The sequence below is a fragment of the Rissa tridactyla genome, chromosome 11 (genome assembly GCF_028500815.1).
Source record: "Rissa tridactyla isolate bRisTri1 chromosome 11, bRisTri1.patW.cur.20221130, whole genome shotgun sequence".
NCBI lineage: Eukaryota > Metazoa > Chordata > Aves > Charadriiformes > Laridae > Rissa > Rissa tridactyla.
In genome coordinates this window covers 6,631,385-6,657,578 of record NC_071476.1, presented here as the reverse complement: position 1 = coordinate 6,657,578, position 26,194 = coordinate 6,631,385, and the positions used below count along the sequence as shown (strand labels likewise).

General features: G+C 40.6%; 1 protein-coding gene across 1 annotated transcript in view; it reads right to left on the bottom strand.

The window, feature by feature from the left end:
• TRPC7 (transient receptor potential cation channel subfamily C member 7) overlaps positions 1 to 26,194 on the bottom strand; it is an 81,735-nt gene that overhangs the window by 16,064 nt on the left and 39,477 nt on the right. The window contains exons 4-7 of the mRNA XM_054217604.1: positions 16,812 to 16,976; positions 10,668 to 10,884; positions 4,977 to 5,210; positions 2,813 to 3,077 (exon numbers count right to left, since the gene is read on the bottom strand). Of these exons, the coding sequence (XP_054073579.1) occupies positions 2,813 to 3,077; positions 4,977 to 5,210; positions 10,668 to 10,884; positions 16,812 to 16,976 (881 nt within the window). The remainder of the gene's footprint in view (positions 1 to 2,812; positions 3,078 to 4,976; positions 5,211 to 10,667; positions 10,885 to 16,811; positions 16,977 to 26,194) is intronic.

Here is a 26,194-nt window from a genome sequence, read left to right as displayed (position 1 = left end):
TAGGAAGGGAAGGTGAAAGCTAAGTTACACCAAACATTCACTGATTATTATCATTAGAAGTAAGCAAGCAGTTCCCTCTAGGTGTTATCTGGACACTCTTTCTTCTGCCTATGTACTTCCTGGGAAGCTGTGGTTTTCTTAAATGTGTAATTCGAAGTTATTTCAGTGAGTAGCTGTTTGTCTAAGGTTTCTCACTGAGGCTATCCAGTGAGATGACAACTCAATGCTCTTTGAAACTGGCCACAATCAATTAGCACACAAATCTAATGGGTCTTTTTCTGTCATGACTAGCCAAGTAAACTCTGAGAATCTGGTCCCATAGTTGGATAGTCACATTTCTGAGCATAACACCTGCTTTCTATAAAATTTCACGCATTCTCATTAGAATTCACAAGCATGCCTACCAGGAAATGCATTCAGTGACATCTCTGAAGTCACAGAACAGTTATGAGGACACAAAAATAAGCGTTATTCTTCTTTGCCCCTGTGAATTTCCAGTGAATGAACATTTGAGTTCCTTATTCAGCTCTAATACTGAAATTTTCCTTCTTTTCCCGAATAAGTTAATGGCAGCAGGTGCCTGTCACCTTCAGCGAGGCCCACAGGCACCTCACGAAAAAGGGAGAAGGAAACATTGCTAGAATTGGTAGCTGCCCATCTGCCAATATAACCTTATCATTAGCTTATTAAAATTGTTTGAGACAGTATACCTCAGGGTTTCTAGCTTGTTGAATGAGATGTCTGAGAAGGATTTGCAGGATCAACGTTAATCTATTCTCTTTGTTTCATATGATGAAAGGGTTCATTTTCATTGATCATGATTTGACACTCCTGTGTGTTTAAATAATGAGAATAAAGTAAGTCTATTTTAATTCTCTTCTAAACAGAAGGAAAATTTATGCTCATGGAAAATTTGCTTCCCAACAACATGAAGTCCCTCCGGGATGAGTAGCCAGCAGGCTGAAGTTAGGGAGGAAGAGCACTGCCTTTTGACAAGACTCTCCCCAATCCAGACATCCCTCAGGCATTTAAACAATCTTGACTCCAGTGAATAGTCATCATTTTAGTCAATGTTTGCTCATTATTTCCATCAAAAGGTAGCAAATATTGGAAGATCCACTTAGGTAATGAGTGCTAATGAGAGAGTTACTGCATGGCATTGCATAAGAGACGAATTTGTGCTCTAGTGACGTGCCTGGGGGACACCATAACTGAGGGTCACTGTGCCACCAAGCAATCAAGGATGGTATCGACTCAACTTCTCATTAAGTCTTGTGCTTCAAGGGCATCTCCTCTTCAAATAAGAAGCAAGGCACATCCCACACACTTAATTTTCTTCTACCTTTCTACCAAGTACAGATAAATGTAATTGCATCTGGCTTCATGAATTCTTCCATTAAAATGTATCCTGAGGTTAAAGGAGAGGTGCAGAAGGCATATTTGGCTCTATTAGAGAAAGTAAACATTATGTTACAAGATACAGGTCGCACAAGGGGGTGGTGTGGTAAATCTGTCTCCTGCGCTTTTAGAAGACAACAGCCACTCACTGGACAGAAGCAATGCTGAAAAGGTCATTTTTCTTAGAGAAGCTACAAGCTAAGCCCCCAGCTCGCCGCGTGGCATGTCAGAGAAATGGCACATCAAATGTCAGTTGCTGTCTGCTCTGCATCTGGTAAACACCATGGGCTTAGGCACTAGAAGCGTGGTGTGGTTGCCTGAAAGTCAGATCACAGTAAGGGGAAAACATTATGCCAAGCTTTCCTTTTCCCTCAGAGATGGGTGTGTGGGAAGGAAAAGTCCCCACAGTGTCCCTAAGGCAAGTCGTGGTGGTTTTGAGAGACACAAAGCTCACTGCCACAGTGCTATGCTCATACCACATCGCAGTGCAAGGAAGGAGACTTTCCCATGGATGCATGGGACACGTCCCTCAGACACAGCACGGCACCAGGATGTCCCCTCCTCTGAAAGCTCCTTCAAGACCTCAGCAGCCCCCTCCAGGGTTGGGACTTGGGTTTCCGGGGTCCCAGAGAATCAAGGTTGCATTTTTGCAACCTTGGTTGCAAACCTCAAGGTTGCAAGTTGTAGGCTTTCCCTTTTCAAAAGCAGCTTCAGTCTGAACGTCATTCCAGAACCATTTGCCAACCTCTTTCTGCTCCTGACATCCCTGACAAGGTGGAGATAGGGCCTCTGGCACAGCCACCTCCACGGGGCTGTGCGGCCACCCAGCGAGCTGGTGTGACCCAGGCAGACCCACTGTCTACCATGGCATGATGCTCTGTGCAGCTTTCACATGGCCTTTGCTGAAAAGTACCCAGCCAAGATTTAAGAAACACAGCCTAGGCGTCCTGGTTCGTTTTGCTATTTTGAGCATCACAACTAGCAGCTGGGTTCGCAGATGTGCGCCTAATAATCACTGCTGTGCTCAGGTGGTATCCTAAAACAGACCTCACATAAGCAAAATTCTCCCTTATTTTACATACATTCGGCTTGCAGTTCTGAAAACAATAATCCTAGTTCTAAGCTCTTCTCCACTGCTTCTCTTGACTCATTAAACTGAACATCTCACATAACATTTTCCAGATCTGTTATTTTGATTTCCAAAAATAACCATTTCTGAACTACACATCTCCCTACACTCAGGCTCTGAGCTGGCTGCCAGGGCTGGAGGCTGTGGTACAAGATTCCTTGGCAAAATCTGGATGTGCCTTCCCCACATAGCTGGAATAGAAACTGCCTGAGTGGACCTTGCAGCAGCAATGGACCAGAACGGATTGATCCCTGCAAGAGAAACTGCTTTTCCATAGGTACTCACGTTGTAAACGCGGGGTTGTATTTTGCACCAAGGTAGTAAGAGTAAAGGTTGAACATTCCAATCATGAAGGCCAGGAACACCATGATGAAGATGACCATGAACTTGAAGATATCCTTCACAGTCCTCCCCAGAGAGATCTGCAGGGGGCCGAAGCTTTCGTTGGCTGGAAGAATGTAAGCAATGCGGGAGAAGCTGAGTACCACAGCTATTGCATACAGTCCTTCTGAAATGATCTGAGGATCCGAGGGAAGCCACTTGTTCCTGGCTAAAACAATACACGTACATTAGGTATTAGTAACAAAAAGTGTTAGATGGAAGTTATGATGATAAATGACCCCTTTTCAAGACTGAATCTTGGTTTTGGCCTGGAGTTAAAGTAAAAAAAGGTTTGGAGCAACTGGTCACTGAAGTCCTCAGTATGCTGTACACATATGGGTGAGAAGAATCAGTTGTATTTTTCACATGGTTAAAATGAGAAAGGAGCAAGTCGCTGGGATTTACCAAAGTCACACAGCAAATAAATAGCTTGGCTTTTAACGAATTTGATATTTTCCGTTTTCTAGTTGAACATCAACTGTGCTGTGATTTTTCTATCTGAAGCTCTTGAGATGAGAACCAAAACCACAACACAATGGAGTTTGGCTGTAGATTTGGATATGTGGCACGGTGCCAATATTTGGAAAGGAAGCATTAGGGAGACTGAGATCTCTGTCCCTACCATTAGATAAGAAAGTTAGGATTTGTTTGGATTATGCAGATATATCCATCAAGTGTGTCATTTTCATGTTATATTTAAATTAAAACCAATCCTTGCAGTCTAGTCACTCTAACAGTTTTACTTTAAAAAACTTCATGTTGATACCAGAAATGCATTCTTTATTTAATCTACTGAAAATTCGAACATTTATATTAATATAGCTTATAAGTGTCCTTGCATCAAGTGAGCTTCCTGATGAAAAGATTGTGACTCAGAGATAAAACATGTCACATTTTTAAGGACACAGCAGTAAACCGAGGCATTATTTTCAGTAATCTGACCCAAAGGAAAAGTAGCAGATGGAGGAATTCACAGAACCTTGTTGTGACATACTGTTCTGGACCTTTTGCACCTTTGTATCATGAACTCACTTTAAATGAGTCAAACCAGAGAGAGGAAAACCTCAACATCACCTCGGAGGCCTCTTGCTTGTCTGGGCAGGGAGAGAGAAGCTCATCTTCAGAGGGGACACACCAAGCAAGAGGCTGAGCTGGTGGGACCAGCTCACGGACCCGCCAGCGAGCCTGTGGGGTCAGGGCACGTGTCTCTGGTGCCACATGGTGCACGTCTACAGCGGATGAAGCCTGCTGTCCCAGATCTTCCTCTCCAGCCCAAGCACATCACTAGAATAACTACTTTACAACCCTAGGGAGCAAATGGCGCTCCTTCGTGCCCAGCCCTCTAGCTCCTGCAGAACCTCTGCGAGCAAAAATCTCCATGGATTGCATTTAAGTGTTGCAGAGGCATGCAATGAATCCAGTCCCCACGCTGGGGTGCAAAGTTCTAGTCATTTGTGGATATCAAAGAAAAACCATTTCAGCCATCAAAAATAATGTTGTCAATAATGTTGACTGCTTGCATTTCCAAATGTTAGCGCTTATAGATGATACAGGCTCTCCAAAAAATAAAGTTTTTCTGCTGTAGGAGCAGCAGCTTATGGGTGTAATTAGTGTTTGTATATATACATATATATATATATATGTATACAGGTGTTGGATGTAACAGGTGCAGAGTGCAACAACCATTAGAAGCGCAGCTCCAGATCATACGTTTGTTCATACATCTCCCCCCTCTCACATCTGGAAAACTAAGCAGGTTCATTCACCTGTAATTTAAATTATATTCTGCGCATTCCCAGTTCCTGATTATCTGTTGCTCGAGCCATTTTGTCGGGATGTGATTGACCTGAATGTAACCTTAGCACAAGATCAGAGACTGAATAAGGCTCATGTCTCAATTCCTTTCTGACTATTTAGGAAGATGGCTGGAATGGGTAGATCTGAGAAGAATAATTTGGTTTAATTAGAAAAAAACCTACATAAATATCACAAACAGAAAGCTGCTTTCAGCATTGTCACACGTTAGCCTAAAAGAAGAGGAAGCATTAGATAGCAAAAAGCATCTTACCATAAGTAAAGTAAGCAACTTCAGGGGGAAGGGTGACATTATTGAGGTCATCATCTTGAACGTACTGATCTACGTACTGTTGTGCTTCAGTTGCTTTGAGAAAAGCCATGAACCTGGCGGTGAATGATGCCACGAAGATGGACAGCATCCCAAAATCCAGCAGGTTCCAGAGATGCACCACATATTCGCGTGGACCCTCTTCCCAGATCTCCTTGCACTCTGACCATATCATGCCTGTGGAAAGGCCAGAGCATGTTTAATTGGCAAACACAGAAGGTGCTTTTTGTATTGACAGACCCTTTTTCCTGGCTAACAGTGGCTTCTAAGACCAAAGCAAATAACTCTTCAATTGAGCTGAATTTCTTGAGAAGAGTTCATATCATCTTTTCTTAAAGATTATTAAAAACTTTAAGCTTATATGTCATTTTGTGCAGATGAGGTAGAAATTTCAAAATTTCACTATATAATTCAATGGTAAAGTAGATTTCTGGTGATGTCAGAGAAAGCACAGTTCAGAAATACTGAAGGCATTAGAAAATTCTACTGCTGAACTATTTGTAAAAAATGTAGATTTCCTCTCTTGTGCCCAAAATCTCCTTGCTAAACAGAGCGACTGCAGATGGTATGGCTTGCTCTGCTGGTTTTCCCAAAAACAGTGGATGGGTCCATTTTGAGAACAGAAACAGATCTTCGTGAGAGAAAATCTGATCCAGAAGTAAGTATAATATGATCAAAGGTAAGACAGAAGTTCTGCCCTTCCAGTACTTTTCATAAAGTTTTATATATAAAATAATAATGAATTTCCATACATTAAAGTCTGATCTACCACTTTGAAAACGCTGAGTTTAGCCTGAATTTAGGATCCTTCTGACAGTAGACTTACAGACAAACCTAAATGCCAAACCCAGAAAATTCAAACGTTTTGACATCCATGTTCTACTGGAAGTGCTGGGGAGGACAAGTGAGTTCAAAGGGCAAACTGAAGCCAAGAGCTCAGGTCAAATTCACCAACTTTCAATCACAGCAAGGGTCCAGGCCCAAAATCATGCTTCTGAATAGTTAAAATATTGGAATATTTAACCCACTGGTAAATATTTCCTGCACTCTACCAAATTCTGTTTCTACAGCAGCAGCAAAATTCACGTGCAATCAAGCAGGAGCAGTGCCTGCCAGTTTGTATATGGCCTCCTGCAACCCTGTCCTTTTTGTGAACTCTTCTTCATTCTCTTTGCTGGAAGCTCTCGTGGTGTGGCATGTCAATGCGTTTGCTCAGCTACTTCAGAGACTCCTGGAAGCACATGGTGTCCCAAGAGGCAAAAGCTGGGTTATAGGGAAGGAAACAAATCGGCGTGAATCTAGCTGGAGGGAGAATGAAGAACTGCCACTGTCAGTCCTTGTGCACAGGGAAGGATTTGAGACAAAAAGGGAAGCTAAGCTATCAATCTCATCGGTGGCCAAGGCACAGCTAGCCTGTGACCTCCATAGCCCTGGAATCTCCAGGCAGGTCCTTGAAGCTGTACCCTGATATAGGTCATGCCTCATATAGATCTGTTTTGGGAGGGAGCCTGAGGTCTGCTGAGTGCTGAGCAGAGCCAGAGGAGGGCAGGAGAGGAGACTACCAGCTCTTCTCTTTGAGTCCACAGGTGCTTGGCAGGAGCTTCATCCCAAGCCGTCATTCACCATGAATAATAATATTCTTAATAATATTCTTAATAATAAATTGTCTAATGGAGAAGGTGGAAGAATTGGTTCCTCAGGAACGGTCCCAGAGTGAGGATGAAATATTAAAGAAATATTTCTAGCTAAAAACAAAAAAAGGTATCCCAGAAGTGATAGACAGGAGACATTAGACCTACGCATTACACGTGCATGCTGTACAAAAGTACTAAAGCACTTCAGGAAATATCACAGGCATAGTAACGCTGCCGACCACAGTACTTGTCCACCGACACCCAGAAATGTCTTTTCTGGTTTAAATATTAACTCTCCCATCCAAATTGATTTCTAATCTTGGTTACTTAATATACCTAAGTCACAGATTAATGAAGTAAGGAACGTCTAAAACTGAGTAGACTGACTAAAATTAGAATCATTCTGTGAAAGTATCACACTATTGGCCTATAATTTACATCATTCTTCTTGCCAGCTGTGTGGCAATCATTTTTTATCTATACATATGGAAAAATGTCTATCCAGGACAAGTAGAAAAGTTGCAGTAATTATTCAGTCAGTGCTGCTGGGTAATTGTATATATACATTGTGAGGGAGTAATTCAAAGCTTCTCCTTAAGCAAAAATACTGAAAAGAGGAAAAGCAGCTAAAATTTAGGGGATGGGACGTAAGATGGGATGTAAGAAGAGAAATAAGGGAAAGCAACTAGGCAAAGCAAATTTGCCAGGACGTGATTGCATTTTAATACGGTGTTTCTGAGGCCCCTTGTGGCTCTGGCAGAGGTCGTTTCCCTGAGTTTGATGCACAGAGAGGTGGGATATGAGCAGCTTCTGGTCTCCAGCTTCTGCAGGTCTCTTGTGCCTGTTCTCCCACAGCGGGGATAATCAGAAATATCACCTTGGTGGGCATTTCTGGTTTCAGCAGGGGAAGGAGAGTCAAGCTACAGGCACAACCCATCTGGAAGAAAAATGGAAGTGTACAAGAAGTGCTGTTCACCACCTGTGCACAAAAAGGAACAGTTTGTCAGATTTTTATATCCACTGGCCTGGTACATAAATCACGAGCAGCTGTTGTTGGAGAGCCGCTTTTGAGCCTTCCTGGATCTGCCAAAGGCTGTTGGATTAAGAAATAGAGTTGTGCTCAGACTGAGTCTACTCAGAGCTTAACTGTTACCTTGGCTGCTTTCGCAGTGGGGATTGTCTCTCTAAATGAAACCTCCCTGCTTTCAGCGCACCCTTTTGTCCGTATTGCTCATCCCAACCTTCCTCACTTGAAGGCAAGAGATGGGAGGACCTGGCCGTAGGGGGAGAGGTGGCCAAGGCTTACAATGAGTCACGGATGCATGAGCCAAAATTGCCGTGCCCCATGTACGAAGTGGCAAGTTCTCCTCTCAGAGCATCGTGGGATTTCTCTGCGCAAACTGGTTTATCATCTGCAGCCCTTGAATGCTTGTTCATAACAAAGAGGAGTGAGACCAAAAAGTCATTCTCCCACCTAAAACGCTGTTGTTTATCTGAATGTTTATGGGGATGTTAAATGGGCTACTAACACTACCCGGCTGATCCAGTGACGGCCAACAGCCATTTCAGAGATGCAGTCTAATGGAGATTAAAGCCTCTGATATGGATTTTTGGAGCAGGATGAAGTGCTTGCTTGGCAGCAAGTCACTGCTTTTGCGTGGTTTAGTCCATTGCTCGCTTGCGTTACAAATAGTTGGGAGCAGGAGATGGCAATGGTATATTTTTGCATAACTCCAGTCTGAAAATCTCCTACTGGTAGTTTTCTCTTAAAATATGCACACGTGGGTCAATTTTCATATCTCCAGCAAGATTAATTGCAGGGAGTGCTATTACAGGTTGTGCTCACTCGTGGCCACACTATGCTATGCTAATGTACCAGATTATCCTTGAATAAGACTATTCTGAACATGCGTCATAATTTTACGGTTGGCAGCCAGATAACTCAGACAGCCAATTTTCTCCCCAAAAAAGAACCAAGATCAGGGACCTGTAAACTGATTTCTCAAAAATAGTCTGCTATGGTTGGAACAAGTAATGTGTCATCAGCATTCATCATTGCTGCCACAGTACGAAGGAGAAAAAAGAAGGAACAGAAACAGAAGGAAGGGATTTTCAAGCTGAGAATAAATAAAATTACACTTTTTGATTGTACCATGAATCGAAATGTAGGTAACACTCCTACGCTGTTGAGTCTGAAGACAGCAATTGCAGGTGTTGCCAAGCAGGATTAAATATGGCCGTATATTTAGTATACAAGAGTTGGATTTATTACACTTCAACATATACTTACTGTCTCCTTACATTTGCCACTGTAGAAAAGCATGTCTTGGCAACTTTAACAGTGATATTTATCTATAACATTTGCTTTATTTAATTATATTTATACTTACATATACATACTTATAATACCTATAAGATTTTTGCGCCAAATGGCTGGGCTGTCAGCCACCGTTAGTGCTTTTAGGGTCACATACAGGGCTCAGCAAGTGCCAAGTCCCCGTGCCAGCTGTCTGCAGGCCACGTGCACCAAACTTTCACCTTAGTATTGCTGAAATATTATTTGAAGTTTCATGTAGGCAGACAGGTAAAATGGCCAGAGAAGACTGTCAGTGCTGATGTAGGCAGTCATTAGAAAATCTCATTATATTCAGAACTCTGTACAATGAATCACCTTTCTTCTCCCAGAAAAGTGAAAACCTTCTCTTTAAATGAAATGTTTTCTTCTTCATCTCTCAGGAACTCACCAGGCAGACAGAAACCTACTGCCTGTGAGAAAAGAATACCTAGTCTAAAATCTAATCATCTTGTCCAACTGCTTTAATATCATTTTAAAAATATATCTTACAGACTTACTCTATCCAGTCTGGCATCTATTCAGTTTTTTCTGGCCTAATATCCTGTATGGGGTTGTGATTATTGCAGGGACAGGGAACAAAGAAATGGTGGCCAGGAAGTCAGCAGATAGAGCAGCCCTATCCTATTTTTCAGGGAGGTTTAACGCCATCAGTATTTATGGAACCTTGAAATAATTTGCTGCGAGAAAAGAATCAAAATCATGGTGATGAGTAAAAATAGATACAGAAAAGGTAGACAAAGATTCTGCAGAGATGATGAGCTCAATTTCCCAATAAATCCTTCTGAGCCTGTTTAGATTAGTGGTTCAAGGTAGCTGACCTGCCAGGAATTAATTAGACCTATAGGAAAAGCAATACATCTGAATTTGCCTAAAACTCCCTGGAAGTTTTACTTTTGCATGTGGCATACTTCTGCACTTGAAGGCTTCATCCACTTGAGTCCCTACTTTACAGTTGTGGGATAACTTAATTTCCTTTTAAAATATAGGAGTGCTGTGCTGTCCTCTCACCAGTAACAATTTCATACTGTGAATTTCATAATAACCAACTCTTATTTACCTAGCAGTTTTCATCACTAGATCTCAGAGTGCATTAAAAAAAAATAAATAACAATATTCCTATTTTGCAGATGAAGAAACTGAGGTTCAGTGAATTGTAGTAGGATCTCATGGCAGGGTAATAAAAAAGGCTGGTGATAACCCACATCCCAATAGACACAATTCTTACTGCTCACTTTAAATAGAGCAATGTCCTATAGTGAAGTTATAAGGTCCTATGACTATATTACCTTCCTTAGATGCAATGATTAAACCAACAGAGCCCAACAGACAACCTCTGTAGCATTCACCACGGAAAGTGGAAAATCAGGAGAGTGAGAATTTGCTAAGCACCATTCAATATTTTCAAAAGCAGTGACCAAGATCAAAGTCTTCTTTGATCCTGTTTTAATCAAAACACTTCCATCAGCTTCTAATTTAACCTCATGGTTGTTTGTTTTTAGTTTTGTTTTTGGGTTTGTGGGGGTTTTTTGGGTTTTTTTGTTTGGTTTTTTTTTTTTTTTCTTTTGTCTTGTCACTGTCTATCAAATTATTTCTAGTCACGTTGAATTTCCCTGGAGGACTTGTAGACATTTTGGTTTTGCTTACCCAATACCCACTTCATGATCAGCAATTCTGTCCATGAGAACTGAGTTGTTTTGACTCTAAATATTTGTTTTGGATGATCCGTGATGGTCTCGTTGGGTAGATTTTTCACTCCTTCAAACCGATCTGAAGCATTCACTACTAACAGTCCAAGGAAGATTGTGAAAGAAACTGCATGTGCCACAAACTTCATGAAAGGACTTCGGAGGGTCCGTCCCAACTGCAAAGAAACATACACAAGACATAAGACTTTTTTCGCTCATCAACCTTCTGGAAGTTTTTTTCCTGTAAAATTTTGAACCATTTGTCCAAAGTGAAAAAGATTCAGAAATGAATTCTAAATCATGAACTAAATGGAGTTTAGATTTATTCACGTTTTTCTTTGCTAATTCTAGACGTTATGCATTGCAGTTCAAATTATGCCCTTTGGATAATTTTTCTATGCATGGAAGTATCTTATATTTCTCCTTTATAGTCACATATAATACTTAATTGTCCTGGCCATATGGCAAGTGGAAAATGAACAGACAGGACATTTATATGAGACAAGTTTGTGCGTATACGTGTTATATGAATGTAATCATGTGAGCCAACATAAATCCTAATGATGGGCCCACTTCTCATCCTTACATCATCATTACATGTTAATATCTTTTATTAATGCTGAATTCTTGGTTCATTAACGATGTGTAGGAAATAGCCTTCCGTTTAAAGATACTTTAGTAATGCTTTTAATATGCTTTGATATGATAGTCTTCTCTCATAATTACTACAAAAGCTGGAGATTCACCCCCCAGAACACAAGGATTTATTGCAATACATTAAGCCTAGACTCAGAGCAGCAGGTCTCTTCACTATAGCTAATATTTTTTCCGTTCTTCTTGAAAAGCTTTGTTTGCTAATTCATTTAAATAACACGCTTTTCATCTTACATTTTCTGTGATGTAAGAAAACCAGGAAGATGTTAGAGTAGAAGCATTTTTAGGAGTGCAAGGACCGATGCCTGTGGTGTTGACTCAATAGGCAGCAATGGAAGTGTCATCCTCTATGTGCCCTTTACAAAACAACCTCAAAGCAAAGGGGATTTTTTTGGCAGTATATTACTTGCTGATTAACTTCCCTTGATTACAAGGTATCCTCAAATTTTTCTTAATATCTACTGACTTGATCATAAAATTTCATGAGAATTATGAAAAAGAACTGAAAATGGAAATTCTCTGTTTTCTTATCTCCAATAGCAGCTTTGTTCAAAGGAGCCCAGGTCTCTGGTTATTGCAGGGCAGGAAATATTTTGAAAGCTGGGCTCTTTAGGTCTAGCAGAAATTTAAGGGAAGTCTTATGATTCTAGTTCTAATTTCTTTTTCTTCTCTGAATTGTTAAAATGCCAGCTAAATCTTTCATGAAGTGGACAGAATAGTAAATCCTATTGGAAAATTTGCATGTTTCTAAATACCGGAAAGACTTTCCAATAAAGAAAATGAAAGAAATCTGCTCTATCCCCGAGCCCTTATTAACATGCTTGCTTTTTTCTGAGGTCAATAAGGATGTCTTTAAGTGGGTAGATGTTGCACTGGATCAAAGCCCAAGTTTCCTCAATCTTGTCTAGGATTATGGCAGAAGTAGGAGTAAATGAAGTGTGTTAAACCCAATCACAACCCTTGTGCTGCTAGTTCACTCCTCTGCTGTAAACCTTGGTGTAATGTTCTCAATAGCTTTTTACGGCTGGCATTGGGTTGGATTTACATTTTGTAGCAGAACTTGTATTTCTAGTACAGAGCTGATGTGGTGATGGGATATGTTTAAACAACATCCCATACAGAAATAATCCCAGATGTTTTCCTCATATAATCTATCTCAAAAAGCATGAGTAAAGCATAACAACTATGGGCACATGGGGCCTTACCAACAAAGTTTTAAGAAGGTGCATTTCCAGTCTGTGCAGGACTCATTTCTACCCTGACTTCACTAAAAGAGAAAAAAAGCAATTTTGGTTGAACCATGAATCCTCTCCAAACATTTTTTTTCCACTCCAGACTTTTTCTGGTCTCTATAGAAACTTAAAAAATACTGGAGACCTGAGATTAAAACAACATAGCCTTGGTTATCAGAGAAATAATCCCATGTATTACAGAACCAAATGAATTCTCTGGGTAATTTCACTTAGTTCTCTACTGATTTAACAGAAGTCTACTTTTAGTCAGCATTACTTCAGCATTTTATCCCTTTTATTACTGTGCAAACCTTACAATTTTTTTTCTTGAGCTGATGTTTTTCACATCTTCTCAGAAATCTGATTTTTAGTTAAAATCTACAGGAGGCGAAAGTGTTGACTAGAATATTCTGTAACAAAAAATAATGAAGCATCAATTCCTCCAGTCAGCCTAATGCTTCATGACAATAAGATATATTTTTCAAGCAACACGATACAGTTAAACTCAAGGTGTGTAACTACTTGGATGTATCAATTTTTCAATTACTTTTTTAAAATCAAAATATCGTCCTTCATCAAACCAGGCTTGTGGGGAAGTGCCTGACTGTCACTGTTAAGACAGAAACACTGACAGCGTGTGGATACAAAGGTTCGTTTTTAAGAGAACAGCTCATTTCATGACTTAGGACCCTGTCTGTATTATAAGAAAATAATGAAGCATACAGACATGTCAAAAAGAAAATATATAAAATGTGATAGTGAAAAAAAGTTTCCAAATGGAAATATATTTCAGGTCCAAGAGACCAGAACAAATACAGATAGAAACATCATAAAGAAAAAAGCCATGACTGTTTTCAGTACTATGTTCATAGTAGAAGCATGAAAAATATTGTTGTAGAAATTGTATGCAGCTTAGCGGGGGAGGAAAATACCCAGAGTAAAAAGGTACGGGTACAGCTTTAGGTGGAGTGAACCATTAAAGTTCCAGTGCTTAGATGATGCTGGCTCCATCCCAGCGGGACCTACAGTCCATAAATCCCCAGCATGGCTACGTGAAAGCCAGCGAACAGCCCAGGCAATGAAGGCTGTGTATAAATGGTCTCTGTTGTTGTAATATCTGAATGAGCACTTCGACCACCCAGAGCAGAATGAAAATACTTCTTGAAGTTCTGCAGACAGTCCAAACAGCCCTGCTTGCTCTTGTCATTGTCTTTTTGGGCAGCAGACTGTGCAATTTTTCCATTCTATCTCTTATCTTCTCTTTTGATCAACAGTGAAACAAGTTTTGGACACCAACATGTAAAGCAACGGTGCATTTCAGGGTCATGGCCTCTGTGACATGGATGAGTCAACACAGATATTCCAGGACAGGATGGGCTTATGCTCTGTGGGTCCTGTCAACAGCTTGTGCATCCAGAAATGAATGACCAACCTACACTAAAATTGGTTTTAGTAAAGACAGCTCTGTGCAACTGAACACAAAAGAACACTTAAGAGTTTAGTTGCAAACTCCGGTTAATACCATGTACTAAATTTTCAAAGGTGGTATTTGTTGCGGTATATTCTAACTCCACAGAGCTTTATTAAAGAAAAATTTCTGTTTGAGAGTAAAGGATTGAAAACATATTTCTTGCTAAGATAAATCAATGAAGGAATTATTTTGAGACATGAATTACTCTACTACCCTATGTGAAAATGCAGAATTTGACCAATACATCTTAAGAAAGTGACACACAATAGTATTGGCCAGGACAGTTCCTATAACCAGTATTCCAAACTACAGAAATTTCCTTCATTTTTCTCACTGTCTTAGCCCAGAAATGAGCCCCTGACTCATGCCTGGCCATGTGTGTGTCTTTTAAGTCAGACCTGATTTGATTTATGTTAAATATCTTAGCTGATTGTTAATACGGAAAAATTATTTAATTACCCGGTTGTATAACATCAAGATTGTTTCCATGACTTAAAAGCAAACAAAATGCTTGTAAAATTAACCGAAACAAAATGGGGCTGCTCAGAGCATCACACGCAAATCTTCTGTTAACATCACTGTCCTTTCAGCGGATATGCTGCCTGTGTAAAATTGTCTGCAATAACACGGTGAGAGGATACGAGGCTCATGCATCAACCCTCCGCTCTTGAACCAAATAATGACGATTTTGGGTGAGGTACCAGTTCATGGGGGAAAAACGCATTCATTATTCAGTTATTTCTATCACAGGCCCCAATCAAAAATCAAGACTACATTGTTCTGATCAATGCAAACCCATGCATTAAAAGACAATTCCTGCCTGAAAGAACTTTCAATTTGACTTTATGACAGAAGGCTAAGTATGGTTTTTCACAGTCTAAAGTGGAGTGAATAGAAAGGGACACTGAAAAATAAGAATGCACAAAAGTTTTAGTGTAATGAAATCACAGTCAATGAAAAGTTAAGTCCCCCTCCCTCCATTTTTTTTTTATTTTAATACACCTACCTCAAGAAATTAAAACCAAGTAACTTTCTCAATATTTTTTTATTTCTGCCGTAAGACTGATTTATTTTGAATCTGTTGCCTCACTTTTTTCCTTAGTTTTTATGCTTTTCATTTAAATTCTCCACTTATTTCTAGTCCAACTGTCCTCCCCACCTATTGCTATATTCCAATACAGCCTCTGCGATTCTGAGAATGCACCGCAAATGTTGCTGTTGGCTGGTGTGCCAACCCCTGGCACATTCAACAGAGGTGAAGGAAACGAGACAGCTTCATAAATCCCCGCTAGACTGAGCTCTGACAGAACCGAATCGACGTGGTAATTCCACACCTGAAGTCCCTCTATGACCTTACCAAAATCACCCACAACACAGCCCATCTTTCACTTTGCTGTGTGCAACTCCAGAGTCCGGTCCAGTATTCATAAAAGCTGTGAGGTTTTGTGTTGATACAAACCTTGAGAAAATGAAGTTACACTCCCAATTACTCTAAGAGAAAGTACTTTTCTTGGAAACGTTTTGGAGGACACCAAGGCTTAAACATGTTTTATTATCTCAGATGTTCTGGAAGACTGTTTTCAAAAGGTTTGTCTGATTGCACTAACATAAATCTTTTCAAATTGTAGTTTGTCCTTAATACCCATCCGTGGATCTATAATTTTTTTGGGCTTGACAAATTTAGAAAGGATTCGTCACTGGCTTTTAAAGGAAATGAGAAAAGATGCTTTCAAGACGGAATAAATTACCAGCACCAGGGGTAATTTTGATCAAATTTAAGTACCTCTGATAAGCCTCTTGCTGAAAACCTCTACCTTGTAATGGATGATATTGCTGGCTATTCCTGAATGTGAAATGATCTTCTTCCCTGACACCCCTTTATTCTGTGGCAAGAGTAGTGAAAAAGCTATTTATCACTCAGCCACACACCTATTTATCTCCACTTGCTTGAGCAGACTCTTTCAGGATGGAAATCTCACTACAGATTTCATATCGGCAACAGCTTAAGCTTTTACCCAAGCTAATGGTTGGCTCTGGTTCTTTGACCAAAACTCTCCTGCTCCATCTGATGCTGTGAGACACACCACAGCCATATTTAGGTACAGCAGCTTTCCAAGTTTCATCAGCTTTTCCCTCAAAACCATAAAGATTGTATGATTGAGTCTAGTCTTCCCTGCAGCACTAAGCAGTCCCCTGGGGCTTGCCAGAGTTTCAGGCACATGTGCCATAAAAATGCTCCATTAACAAAAAAATTTAAGATGAAAAAGAAAAAGGAAAGGGAAGAAAGGAGCCCTGAAGAAGGAAGAAACCTGCAACAGAAAGTACTTAACAGGAATAAGAGTTTAAACATCAGAGGTGCTTTTTAGGGCAGCAAAGCTCTTCTCCTTTACTTGTTCACCAGTTTGGTGGTTCTTCTATTCTTTCTTCACCCCACTCCCACAATGTTATCTCCTATCCATTCCTTGTTTTTCCTATTCTTTTCTCATCATCCACTGACTCACCCTCTTTTCCCCCCACTCCACCTTCATTACCTACAAAGAGGAACCTCAAACCCTGCCTAATATCTCCATTTGTGTCTACCGAGCAACACTTCAGGTTTGCTCTCCTCTGGGAGAGGGCAAATCTGGGGCAATCGTAGAGGACAGCATGAATCACTTTCCAATGGCGTTACAGAAAAATACGGGACTTCATTCCAGGCCCTGGATAAAAATGACCATAAAAAACATGCACCTTAATAAGTTTGTACCTTGCTGCAGGGAGCGATCCAGTAGGCTATGGCGAGGAACGGCAGGCCAATGGAGACCCCAAAGACAGCCAAGAACTTCACAGCTATAGATTGCTGCCGTAAGCCTGAGAGGTTTTCATACCACATGGTGAGCAATTGCTGCTGGCAGTTGGGGTGAGCAACAAACTGTGAAAGAAACAGAAATAGAAGTATCAGCAGCATTGTCTGAAGAGGAGGAGTTTTCAGTGAATAACCTGCTGAACTTGCCAGTGGAATGAGAGAGGGCATGTCTTTGTGGTCCAACAAAGTTTACGGTGTCACAGACAGGAAACCGCAAACCAGGCACCCAAAATCCCCAGGTACTGGCAGAACGCGTTTCACTTCTGCTTCTTGTCTTCTCTAGATAAAAGTTTTCTTAGACAGCAGACCGTCTAGGCCAAAACTCAACATCCGTCAGTGGCCAGCACTGACAAAGTGCCTCTGTGGGGTCAGCGTTTACATCTGAGACAGTCTACATCGAGATTCAGAAAAGATAGAGAAGCAGTTTGATATCAAGCTGAAAAACACCTCTGATAACTTGCTAAAGACGTTGAAATAGCAGCTTAACACAGCACTAATATGACATTGCTCTGTTCACTGCACATGGACCCAAAGCGAACCATTCTGCACGGTTCTCCTTCTCCTGTAAACTAGAAGAGGTCTGGCTGGTATTTTGCTGCTTTAAATGCTTTATCTCTGATTACCTTTCGAAAAAATGACAGCTTATTCTTTACTGATTGGACAAAAAGACAAATTTAAAAGCAGAAGGAAAAGCTATGGTGCTCTGGTACAGAAAGTACATGTTTTGTATCCTGTAACCGAGACTCTTCTTCGGTTTATTGTTCAGAGGAAAAAGAAAAGGGGAGCAGCAGACAACTGAAAAGGGCAATTTCTTAATGGTAAAATTACAGCACCACTGGATCCCACAGAAGAGTTTTATAATCAAAGATTAAACTTCTTTATTTTATATTGTTCTTCAGGGTGATTGAATTTAGAATGTGACTATCTTTAATCACAAAGAAAGATAATTAAAAGGAAAAATAATTGAAAGGAAAGAGGAAAAATAAACATGTTGCTAATGCAGCTGATTGCATTAGCAGAACTGAGTGGTTCGTTTATGACTTTTGTGGGTGAATAGATGTTCTTAGGAGGGCAGTGTAAAACCTTCCACGACTTCAAAAAGCAGAAATTTCTGGAGGCGAGGGGGAGGGTGAAGCAGGTAGAGAGAGAAAGAGAGAAGGAAAGCAGAGGCTACTGGGGGGTTTGTTGCTGCTGTTGCCCCTACTTGGCTGGGTGGCCGTGGACCATGTCTGGCACCTGCCCCATTGCCCTGCTTCAGCCCTTCCAGCTGCAACCACCTGCAGGGATTTCAGTCTGTAGTTTCATTGGGACTGAAAAGTAGAGAAAATTCTGACTGCGCTTTCATCTTCACTATCTGTGAAATGATGATCAAATCAGGAATTTAATGGACTCTTTTCTAGACGTTTGCATAATAAAAAAACCCGTTACTGGGAGTTTAAATGATCAGTTCATTGCTAGTGCAGAATGAAATACAGTTGCACAGTAATTAGGATTGCCGTGGAATAACGCATTTTCTTCTTTAACAGCACATTAGCAGCTATTTAAAAAGCACTTCAGATGAATCAGGCTTTGGGGCCTGCTTTTCTCAAAAATTAAAAAATAGAAAATAAGACTTTACCCCTTCCACTGAATAAATCAATCAGAGTGAAGAAATTTGATAGGTACTTTTAACCGCCTTTGTCTTTAGAATTTTTCCTGGAAATATTAACTTTTTTAATATGTTTTATTTTAAGCTGCTTTCAAAAAAGCCAAAGCTTTCAGAAAAGATAAACTATAAGCCATCAGTCCCAGCCTTTCTGAGCATTTGAAGTTTAAGTTTGAGGTGATGACAGCAGCATTGCAAGGAGGCATTTCCTAACGCCCAGTGTTTGTGCTAATGCTGCTAGGGGTTATTATCTTTCTGGCAAGTGGACAGAAAGAGGAAGTGGAAGGAAGCTAGACGGAGAATTGATTCCCTTTGTAAATTTTATTTTCAGATATGATGAATTCAACAGCAATTGTAGCAACTTGTGGAAAGGAAAATTACATTGGTAGATGTGCAGACTTCTGAGATGAAGGGCCAAAGCAACAGCCAGGCTTCCTCCTGCTCTTGTAATTGCTCACCGCATTATGAGAATTGATTCAGACAAAGAAATTCAGTTGTCCTTGGCAATGAGACAGTCAAAGACTTTTGCTGGTTGGCATTTCAGAGAATCCATCAGACATTTTAATCTGTTCGTTGTTTCACTCTGTCTGGGAACAGTTACAACAAAAATACAAATATAGGAAAATGGAGAAGGAATTGCCATAAAGCCCAGTTCATTGGAACAATTTATTTTTTACAAGGCAATGAAGATTGGCAGCACGCCATAGAGCCTTGATGGTGCTCATCTTAGTTCGATTATTACAAAAATGAGGGAAAAAGTAAGATCAGGATAAGAAAGACAAGAGCATGAATGAGTTTTGATCTGTCATTTGCTTACAGAAAGCAGTAGAGTTTTTCATTAGGTTGGCTGCATCAGATATTAATGAAATATGCAGTGACCCTTAGACAATGCCAACCCCCTCTCTACCAAAATTTCAGAAATTGATCTTAGATCTCATCGGAGAAGTTACAGAGCCATTTAACATTCTCTCTTCTCTGGGAATGGGCACTGACACCAAGTTAAAGATTACACTAATGCTTTGCTTAGTGTCATAGGCACAGGAAAAAAAAAAAAAAAAAAGAGTTTGAGACCAAAGCTTCAAGGCAGAATATTTCAAAGTGTAATGAAAAACGGTGATGCGGTATATTGAATTTCAGAGGCCTAAATGGTGCATTGCTTTTTCAAAGTTCCCAGTGAATGCTATTTCCCTTTCTTCAGTACTGGAAAATGAGGCTAGGGGGCTTTTAGGGGGAAACTGTGGCTGCACAGACGGAGAGAAGGGCAGAAAGCATTGCAACAAGACCGATGTGGCCGGGACTGTGCAGAAGGGCAAGATATCGCTGATTGAAATGGAAGCACTGGCAGCGGAGGGGATTGCGTGAGTCCAAAAAGAGCCATTTAAAAGCACTAAGTGCTTTATCTCATGGGCAAAGCGAGTACCCTCCAAGCTGATAAAGGTAATGCATCAGGATCTGGGAGCTCAAGCAAAATGCTTTCCAATGCTTCTGCATTCGGAAACCGCAGTGGCAGCTTTCTGGCCCCATGGCATGGGGACCCCAATAGATGGCGGTGGTTTTTCCTTATAGCGTGCATACCTCTACGATTTAGGAAGAAAACTGTGCTTCCCTCCAGCCTATCAGTTGCACATTTTTTTAAGTTAAAAAAAGTCAAAAAAAAAAAAAATTAAAATAAAGTCACACATCAATCTGAAGTACCAGCTCAAATAATGAAGCTGCCAAAGTGGTGGTTTTGAGAGCCACTGAAAGACACAGGAAAGTATTGACAGCTCCGAAAGCTGCTGTTCTGTGCTACAAGGGATTAAATGAGTGAAATGAATATTGTCTAGAATAAGGAAAGAATCTCTCAAAGCCTTCAGTGGGAATTCAAAGGGCCCAAAGGAACTGTTTTACACATAGAAATAAAGAGAATGTTTTAGAGACCACTGTGGATACCACATTGAACGATAACTTTTCTACATTGCTGTCTAATTTGATGTATGACAGCTCTTTCTCGTAGCTTATCATGTAGATGCATTGTGGGAAAGCACTTTACGACTCTCATGACAGACTGAGATTTTTTCCTCAGTATACTTGTTCAAAAATGCATGAGTTTCACTACGCAGACAATAAAGTACCTTTATAGCTCTATAACTGTATAGGAAGTTACTTCTGATAGAAAACACTGTAACAGAGAGAATTTATTTTTTTATTTTCTATTAGATTGGACAGAGAAGAGGTCTGTGATGAGGACTCTGGTTACTGGTGCTGTTCAGTGTTAGCACTGGGGTTGCCTGAGCTCTCAGCACTTAAGCACTGCTTAAACCCCCTGTACAAAACATCCCATGGTCCCTACCCGAAGAGCACCTCTCTTATCCTGTGGCACATAACAGATAAGCTACAGCCAGGTGAAAAAAAATCCAGGAAATTCTTGGGAGTAGCAGACCGTGCTCTCACATCAAACAGAAGAGGGGAGGAGAAAAAAAAGAAAAAAAAAAAAAAAGATAGCTATCTTGGACAGCAAAATGCTGTCAGCAGAAATAAGGAAACTAATGGCAAGACAGGTATAAGGCAGACGTCAGCCTCAGATGATTAGAATTAATCATGCAGAAAAAAACCAGTATCTTTTTCTATTACTGAAATAACTCTAATTCTATTATGAGTGCAGAAATCTACCATTGAGGCAAAAGAATGAACCACTCAGACAAGATCATCTTGCTTTGCTAATGTGCCCTGCACTGAATAGCCAGGGGCTGAGGTAGGAAGGAAAAACTCATCAGTGAACCGGTGAAAACTCTTTAAAAACCTGCACGTCAGAAGTAACAACTCAAACTTGTGACTTTAACTTTCCTGCTTTCACAGAGATACTCCTGTCGTGTCCTCTCCCGCTCGCCCCTTCGCTGTAAGCCTTATAACAAACGCTGGCAAACCTCAGCAAACAAAAGCTGCAATTCAGATGAGCAGCGATGTGTTTCATCAGTGAGTAGAGCTAGAAAAGGAGCTGTATGAATAGATTTTCAGGAGAACTTTGGTAATGTCAAGAGACACTGGCAGGGGCAGGGACAAGCCATTTTTCTTTCCATCATGTAGCTGCGTCCATGCCCTTCGAACAACCTTTTTGGGTTCATTATTAAACATTTGCCTTTTGATGTATCTCATCGTTTCTGCAAGCCTACACTGATTAACACATTTTAAGCTGCAGCACCTGCTCACAGGAACCCCTGGTTGGGTGCGTAATGCTTCAAATGCCGGAGATCCTAGCGAAAAAGCCAAAACTGTTTTGATGACTCATTTGAGTTGATCGTCACGCTGTGCCGCTGAATTACAAGGGAAATTGAGGGGGGCATCAAGCGGATTGTATGCGTGGCTTTTCCCATTTTGCGGGGGACGTCGCCAGGGAGCACAGGAGCTGCGCTCCTGCGGGGATCCACACGTAGGAAAAACCAGGTGGGATCTGAGCCACACACATTTGTGTGCTCTGAAAAGATGGGGGTGCCTACGTAGTATTAAGAAGAGTTAATGAGGCACCTGGCAGACAAAGGCAGGCTGAGCTGAGCTCTCCGTGCTGGTGTTGCCAGCAGGACTGACGCCAGCCCTGATGTGGAAGGTGAGTTGGCTTTTGCTCGGCAGCAGTGCTTGTGCTTGAGCAAAACCAGAGGTGGGAAGGGATGGAAAGCCGGGCTTACCCCTCTCTGCTGGTAGGCAACGCTGCGTTTCTCCCCCTGAAACCCTCATCAAAGGAGATATGAAATCATCCCTTTTCACTGGGATGCTGAAGATGCTCTGGGAGGACCAGCAAACATGGGCAGGTGTGGAAGAAACTCAGGGAAAGATGGAAGCAGGATATTACTGCTGTCCCCTGAAGGGTAAAAGCTGTCCTGCCATTTCACCAAAGAGGATCAGATAAATTAAAGGGTAAACACACGCCCACAACAGAAGAAAAAGGCAATGAAAATATTAAAACAAAACATAACAACTCTGCTTTTAAACCTCTTCTCATTTTTGAAGATTCCTACAACATTTTAGGCATTTTTAAGTCTCAAAGCTTAAACAAAGAATCTGGATTTATACTGAAAAAAAAATAATTTGCCTGAACTGAAACTTACTGTTGTTGAATAACAAAACAAAACCAAACCTTGAAAAACAGTTTTTTGATCCCGTAAAAAACCCACCTACTTGCAGAGTCATTTCACCCGAAGCAGAGCAGGAGATGGAAAAAAGCTCAGTGGAAATTACTGAAGCTTGCTAGGAAATACACAGCCCAGGAAAAGGCCAATATATGCATATGCCTTTTCTTATCTTCACCTTGTACTCTGTTCTGTGAGCCTCCAAGCGAACAAAGACACCTTTGTTTTGAAGAAACTATTCTGAGACACTTTAGCAGACGCAGATGGGATATAATACACTTATTTCGTTATCCAGAGTGCAGAAAAAAATCTGCCTTTAGCAAGAGGTTGTGCTATTAAACTATGACAAATGAGGTTGTCAGAGCGTAAACATGGCTGGAACTTCGCTCACTGCTGCTGTGCCTGATAACGGGTGCAAGTAAAATTGTAGAAAGTTTAAGAAAGAAATAGAAAACTACTTGCCCTATTATTTACGAATGAAAAATAATAAGTTCCAATCCAAATATCCATGCTGTGAGACTGTGACCTTTTCACAAAAGAGACCTGCTCTAATTATAGTTAAATTCTATCCATGGCCACAGGCCCAGTTTTTAAAACACTTTGCACAAAAGTAACCTTACAAAGGAGAGTAAATCAGCAGGTCCAAATTCCTTCATCCAGAAGCAAAAAAAGAATTTCATGGAACCCTGTTCAACTTGGATGAAAGACAACTCAACCGATGAAGACGACTTTCAATGGGATCTGACCGTAGCATGAAAAGAAACACAACATGAGAAAAGGTCCTCTGAGATTTTGCCATCGCTGCAGACACACAGAGAACGTGAAGCAAAGAAACGTCCCTGCCCTGAGGATTTCTGCAGCTTTCCCTCTGTCCCTGGGGTTCATCTGACTGTCTAATGGCATCACACACATATTCATGAGATTCTTGCTCATCCTGTAGGTGATCCTTATGACAGTCTTGGTGAATATTCAGACCTGATATCTGAAGCATTTACAAACCCGGTAGCGAAGGGAAAAGGTTTGTATTTGTAGGCGGAGGCCCGATGAGCTGGAATTATCAGGACAAAATAAAAACAAATCATGCAACCTCGGTCTCTGATTTAATTCTAAGGCACAGAACTAGAAGTATTTATTATGGTTTTAGTAATAAATTACACCTTTGTAAAACCTTTCACATGCACCTTTCTTAACCAAAAAATCTTTCTTATTAGAGCCACTTCACCATGGGGAAATAGTTATTTGTCTCATATCCCGAGATAGCCACATATTCCCCAGTTTTATGGAAATCGAATATCTGGATCCACTTGCTGGTTGACCTGAGTTATCTAATCCAAAATTCTGTTTTTCATCACTTAAAACCTTAGCATAGCTACAGTTTACAACCACATCTCTTTGCTGCACCTCAGTCTGCTCTATAAAAGCAAGTGTGTTGTTTGGGATAGATCTTTTGCTCTCGGCTAAATCAGTGAGTACATTAACAGGAGCAGGATCTCACTTTGCAAAGGTGAGAAGAAGACAGAACCAAGGCAGTGAAGGTCATCCCAGCGCTTGTGTAATTGCCCCAAACGACCCGTGCGGCGCAGCTCTGTAAAGGAGACGGCGTGGTCCCATTAGAATGAGCAACATGGAGAGAAACAGGATTTGACCAGGCACCGGAATGGTGAACAGACACAAAATAAAACCCAATAAAAACAAATTAGTCTAATAGAAAACAAAAATAATGGGGTAAATGAAACTGCCAGGACCATTTCAAATGCAATTCGCCTGTTGATGGAAATGCTCTCCAGTGCTGAGTGAAAACACAAAATTAATAATCCTCTTAGTAGTGGAGGGAATGGAGGGGGATTTTTTCTGTTATTCTGTTACATTTTCAATTCACATGACATTAAATTAAGTCTGATATATTTGAGGTGTATAACTAGAAAATATAGACTTTACAAAAATTCTTTAATTGGTTCAGTTTAATCCTTGTTCTGCCTAAAATTTATTTACAATTTCACTTCCATGAGACAGGATAGAGGCTCTTCTCTGTGCTAAGTGCTCTTCTGTAGGGGAGCGGATAAGGTGGTTGGCTCTTGAGCCAACTTCTGTTTCATATTCTAGTGGGCTGCGTGTTCTCTGAAGAGATTTATTGCTAATGTCTGGTTTCTCTTCTTTTTTTTACACGTATGAATAAAACTTATCACTGAATCATTTATCTGAAAACAAGTAAATGAATTGGAAGTCCCAGCCTCTAACACAGCAGGGTTTTCATATCTGTGCAGAATCAAAACCATTTGGAAAACCTTATTATTTAATTATTCATCTGAAAATAAGCCACAATAAAAAGCTAGGAATCAACAAGTTCCCTTTGGTATCCATAAAAAAAACCAACTACAGTGGGCACAGAAGGAGAGATTTAAGGTGCTATAGCCTCTTCCTCCCCCAGGAGAGACATCTGAGTTTGGCCTGGTGCTCAAACTCAGATGCCTCCAGTGTAGACAGCTTCACTCGCAGCAGAGATGATGGAGAGAGAGACTCACTCACAGGATGAGACTCCTCTCACCATGAGGTATAGAATCCCCACAACGTACTGAAATGTAGACACCTACAGGTGCATGACAAGAACTCCGTGTAGGAGAGCTGCACACTGGGTCAGTACCCATGAGGATACCCGAATTTGAACACCACTTAGGAAAATTCCCTCAGTAACTCGAAACACTGACTCTTATTATTTTTTGAGGGGCTGTACTCATCCCCACCTGACTTACCATCCAAAATGCACTTTAGCAGGTCTGCTGCCTATGGGGAGATAGATGAAGCCAAAATTGGGGGCAACTAAGGTCAGCTTTATAGCAGGTCATATTAATTGCTCTTTTCTAAGAGAATTTTATTATTAATAAAGGTAATTTTAAATCCTTTCGTCTGGGATGGGCATCTATGCAATGGATTTGATATGTTCCTGTGCTCTCTTGTCAATGTCTTGATGGACATCTAAGGCCCTCTGGCACTTTGCAAATGAAAATAATTAAGTCTGCATATTACAGTAAATTGGGAATATTGCAAACACCACTCAGGACGGAGAAATGATTCATTCAAGCCTTGAGAGGATTGATGTATGGGCAGGAAATAACAAAATGAGATTCATCTTGGAAAAGAAAAGAAATTAAAACATCTGGGCAAAAGGAAATCATCAGAACCACAGATTTTAGGGGGAGGAAGGAACCTTGCTAACGAAATACTCAGAGACATAGAAACACTTTCTGTGAGGAAGGGAAGTAACTCCTTTCCTTTCCAATCTCTGACAAAATGTCTGTAATATGCAATTAAAAATGTAAAAAGGAAAATTACATGGATATGTTTAAGAGAATGACCACAGTGTTTCTACTATTCACTTAGAAATTAAACTACATTTTTACAGTATCAACTGGCTCTCCAGTGATGAAGAGACACTTTTCATCCTGCCACCACAGTCCAAGCCATCAATGACTCACAAGGCATCAGTTAAACATTCCTGAAACTAAAGAGTGGGAAAAAATTCACTAGGGATTACAGGA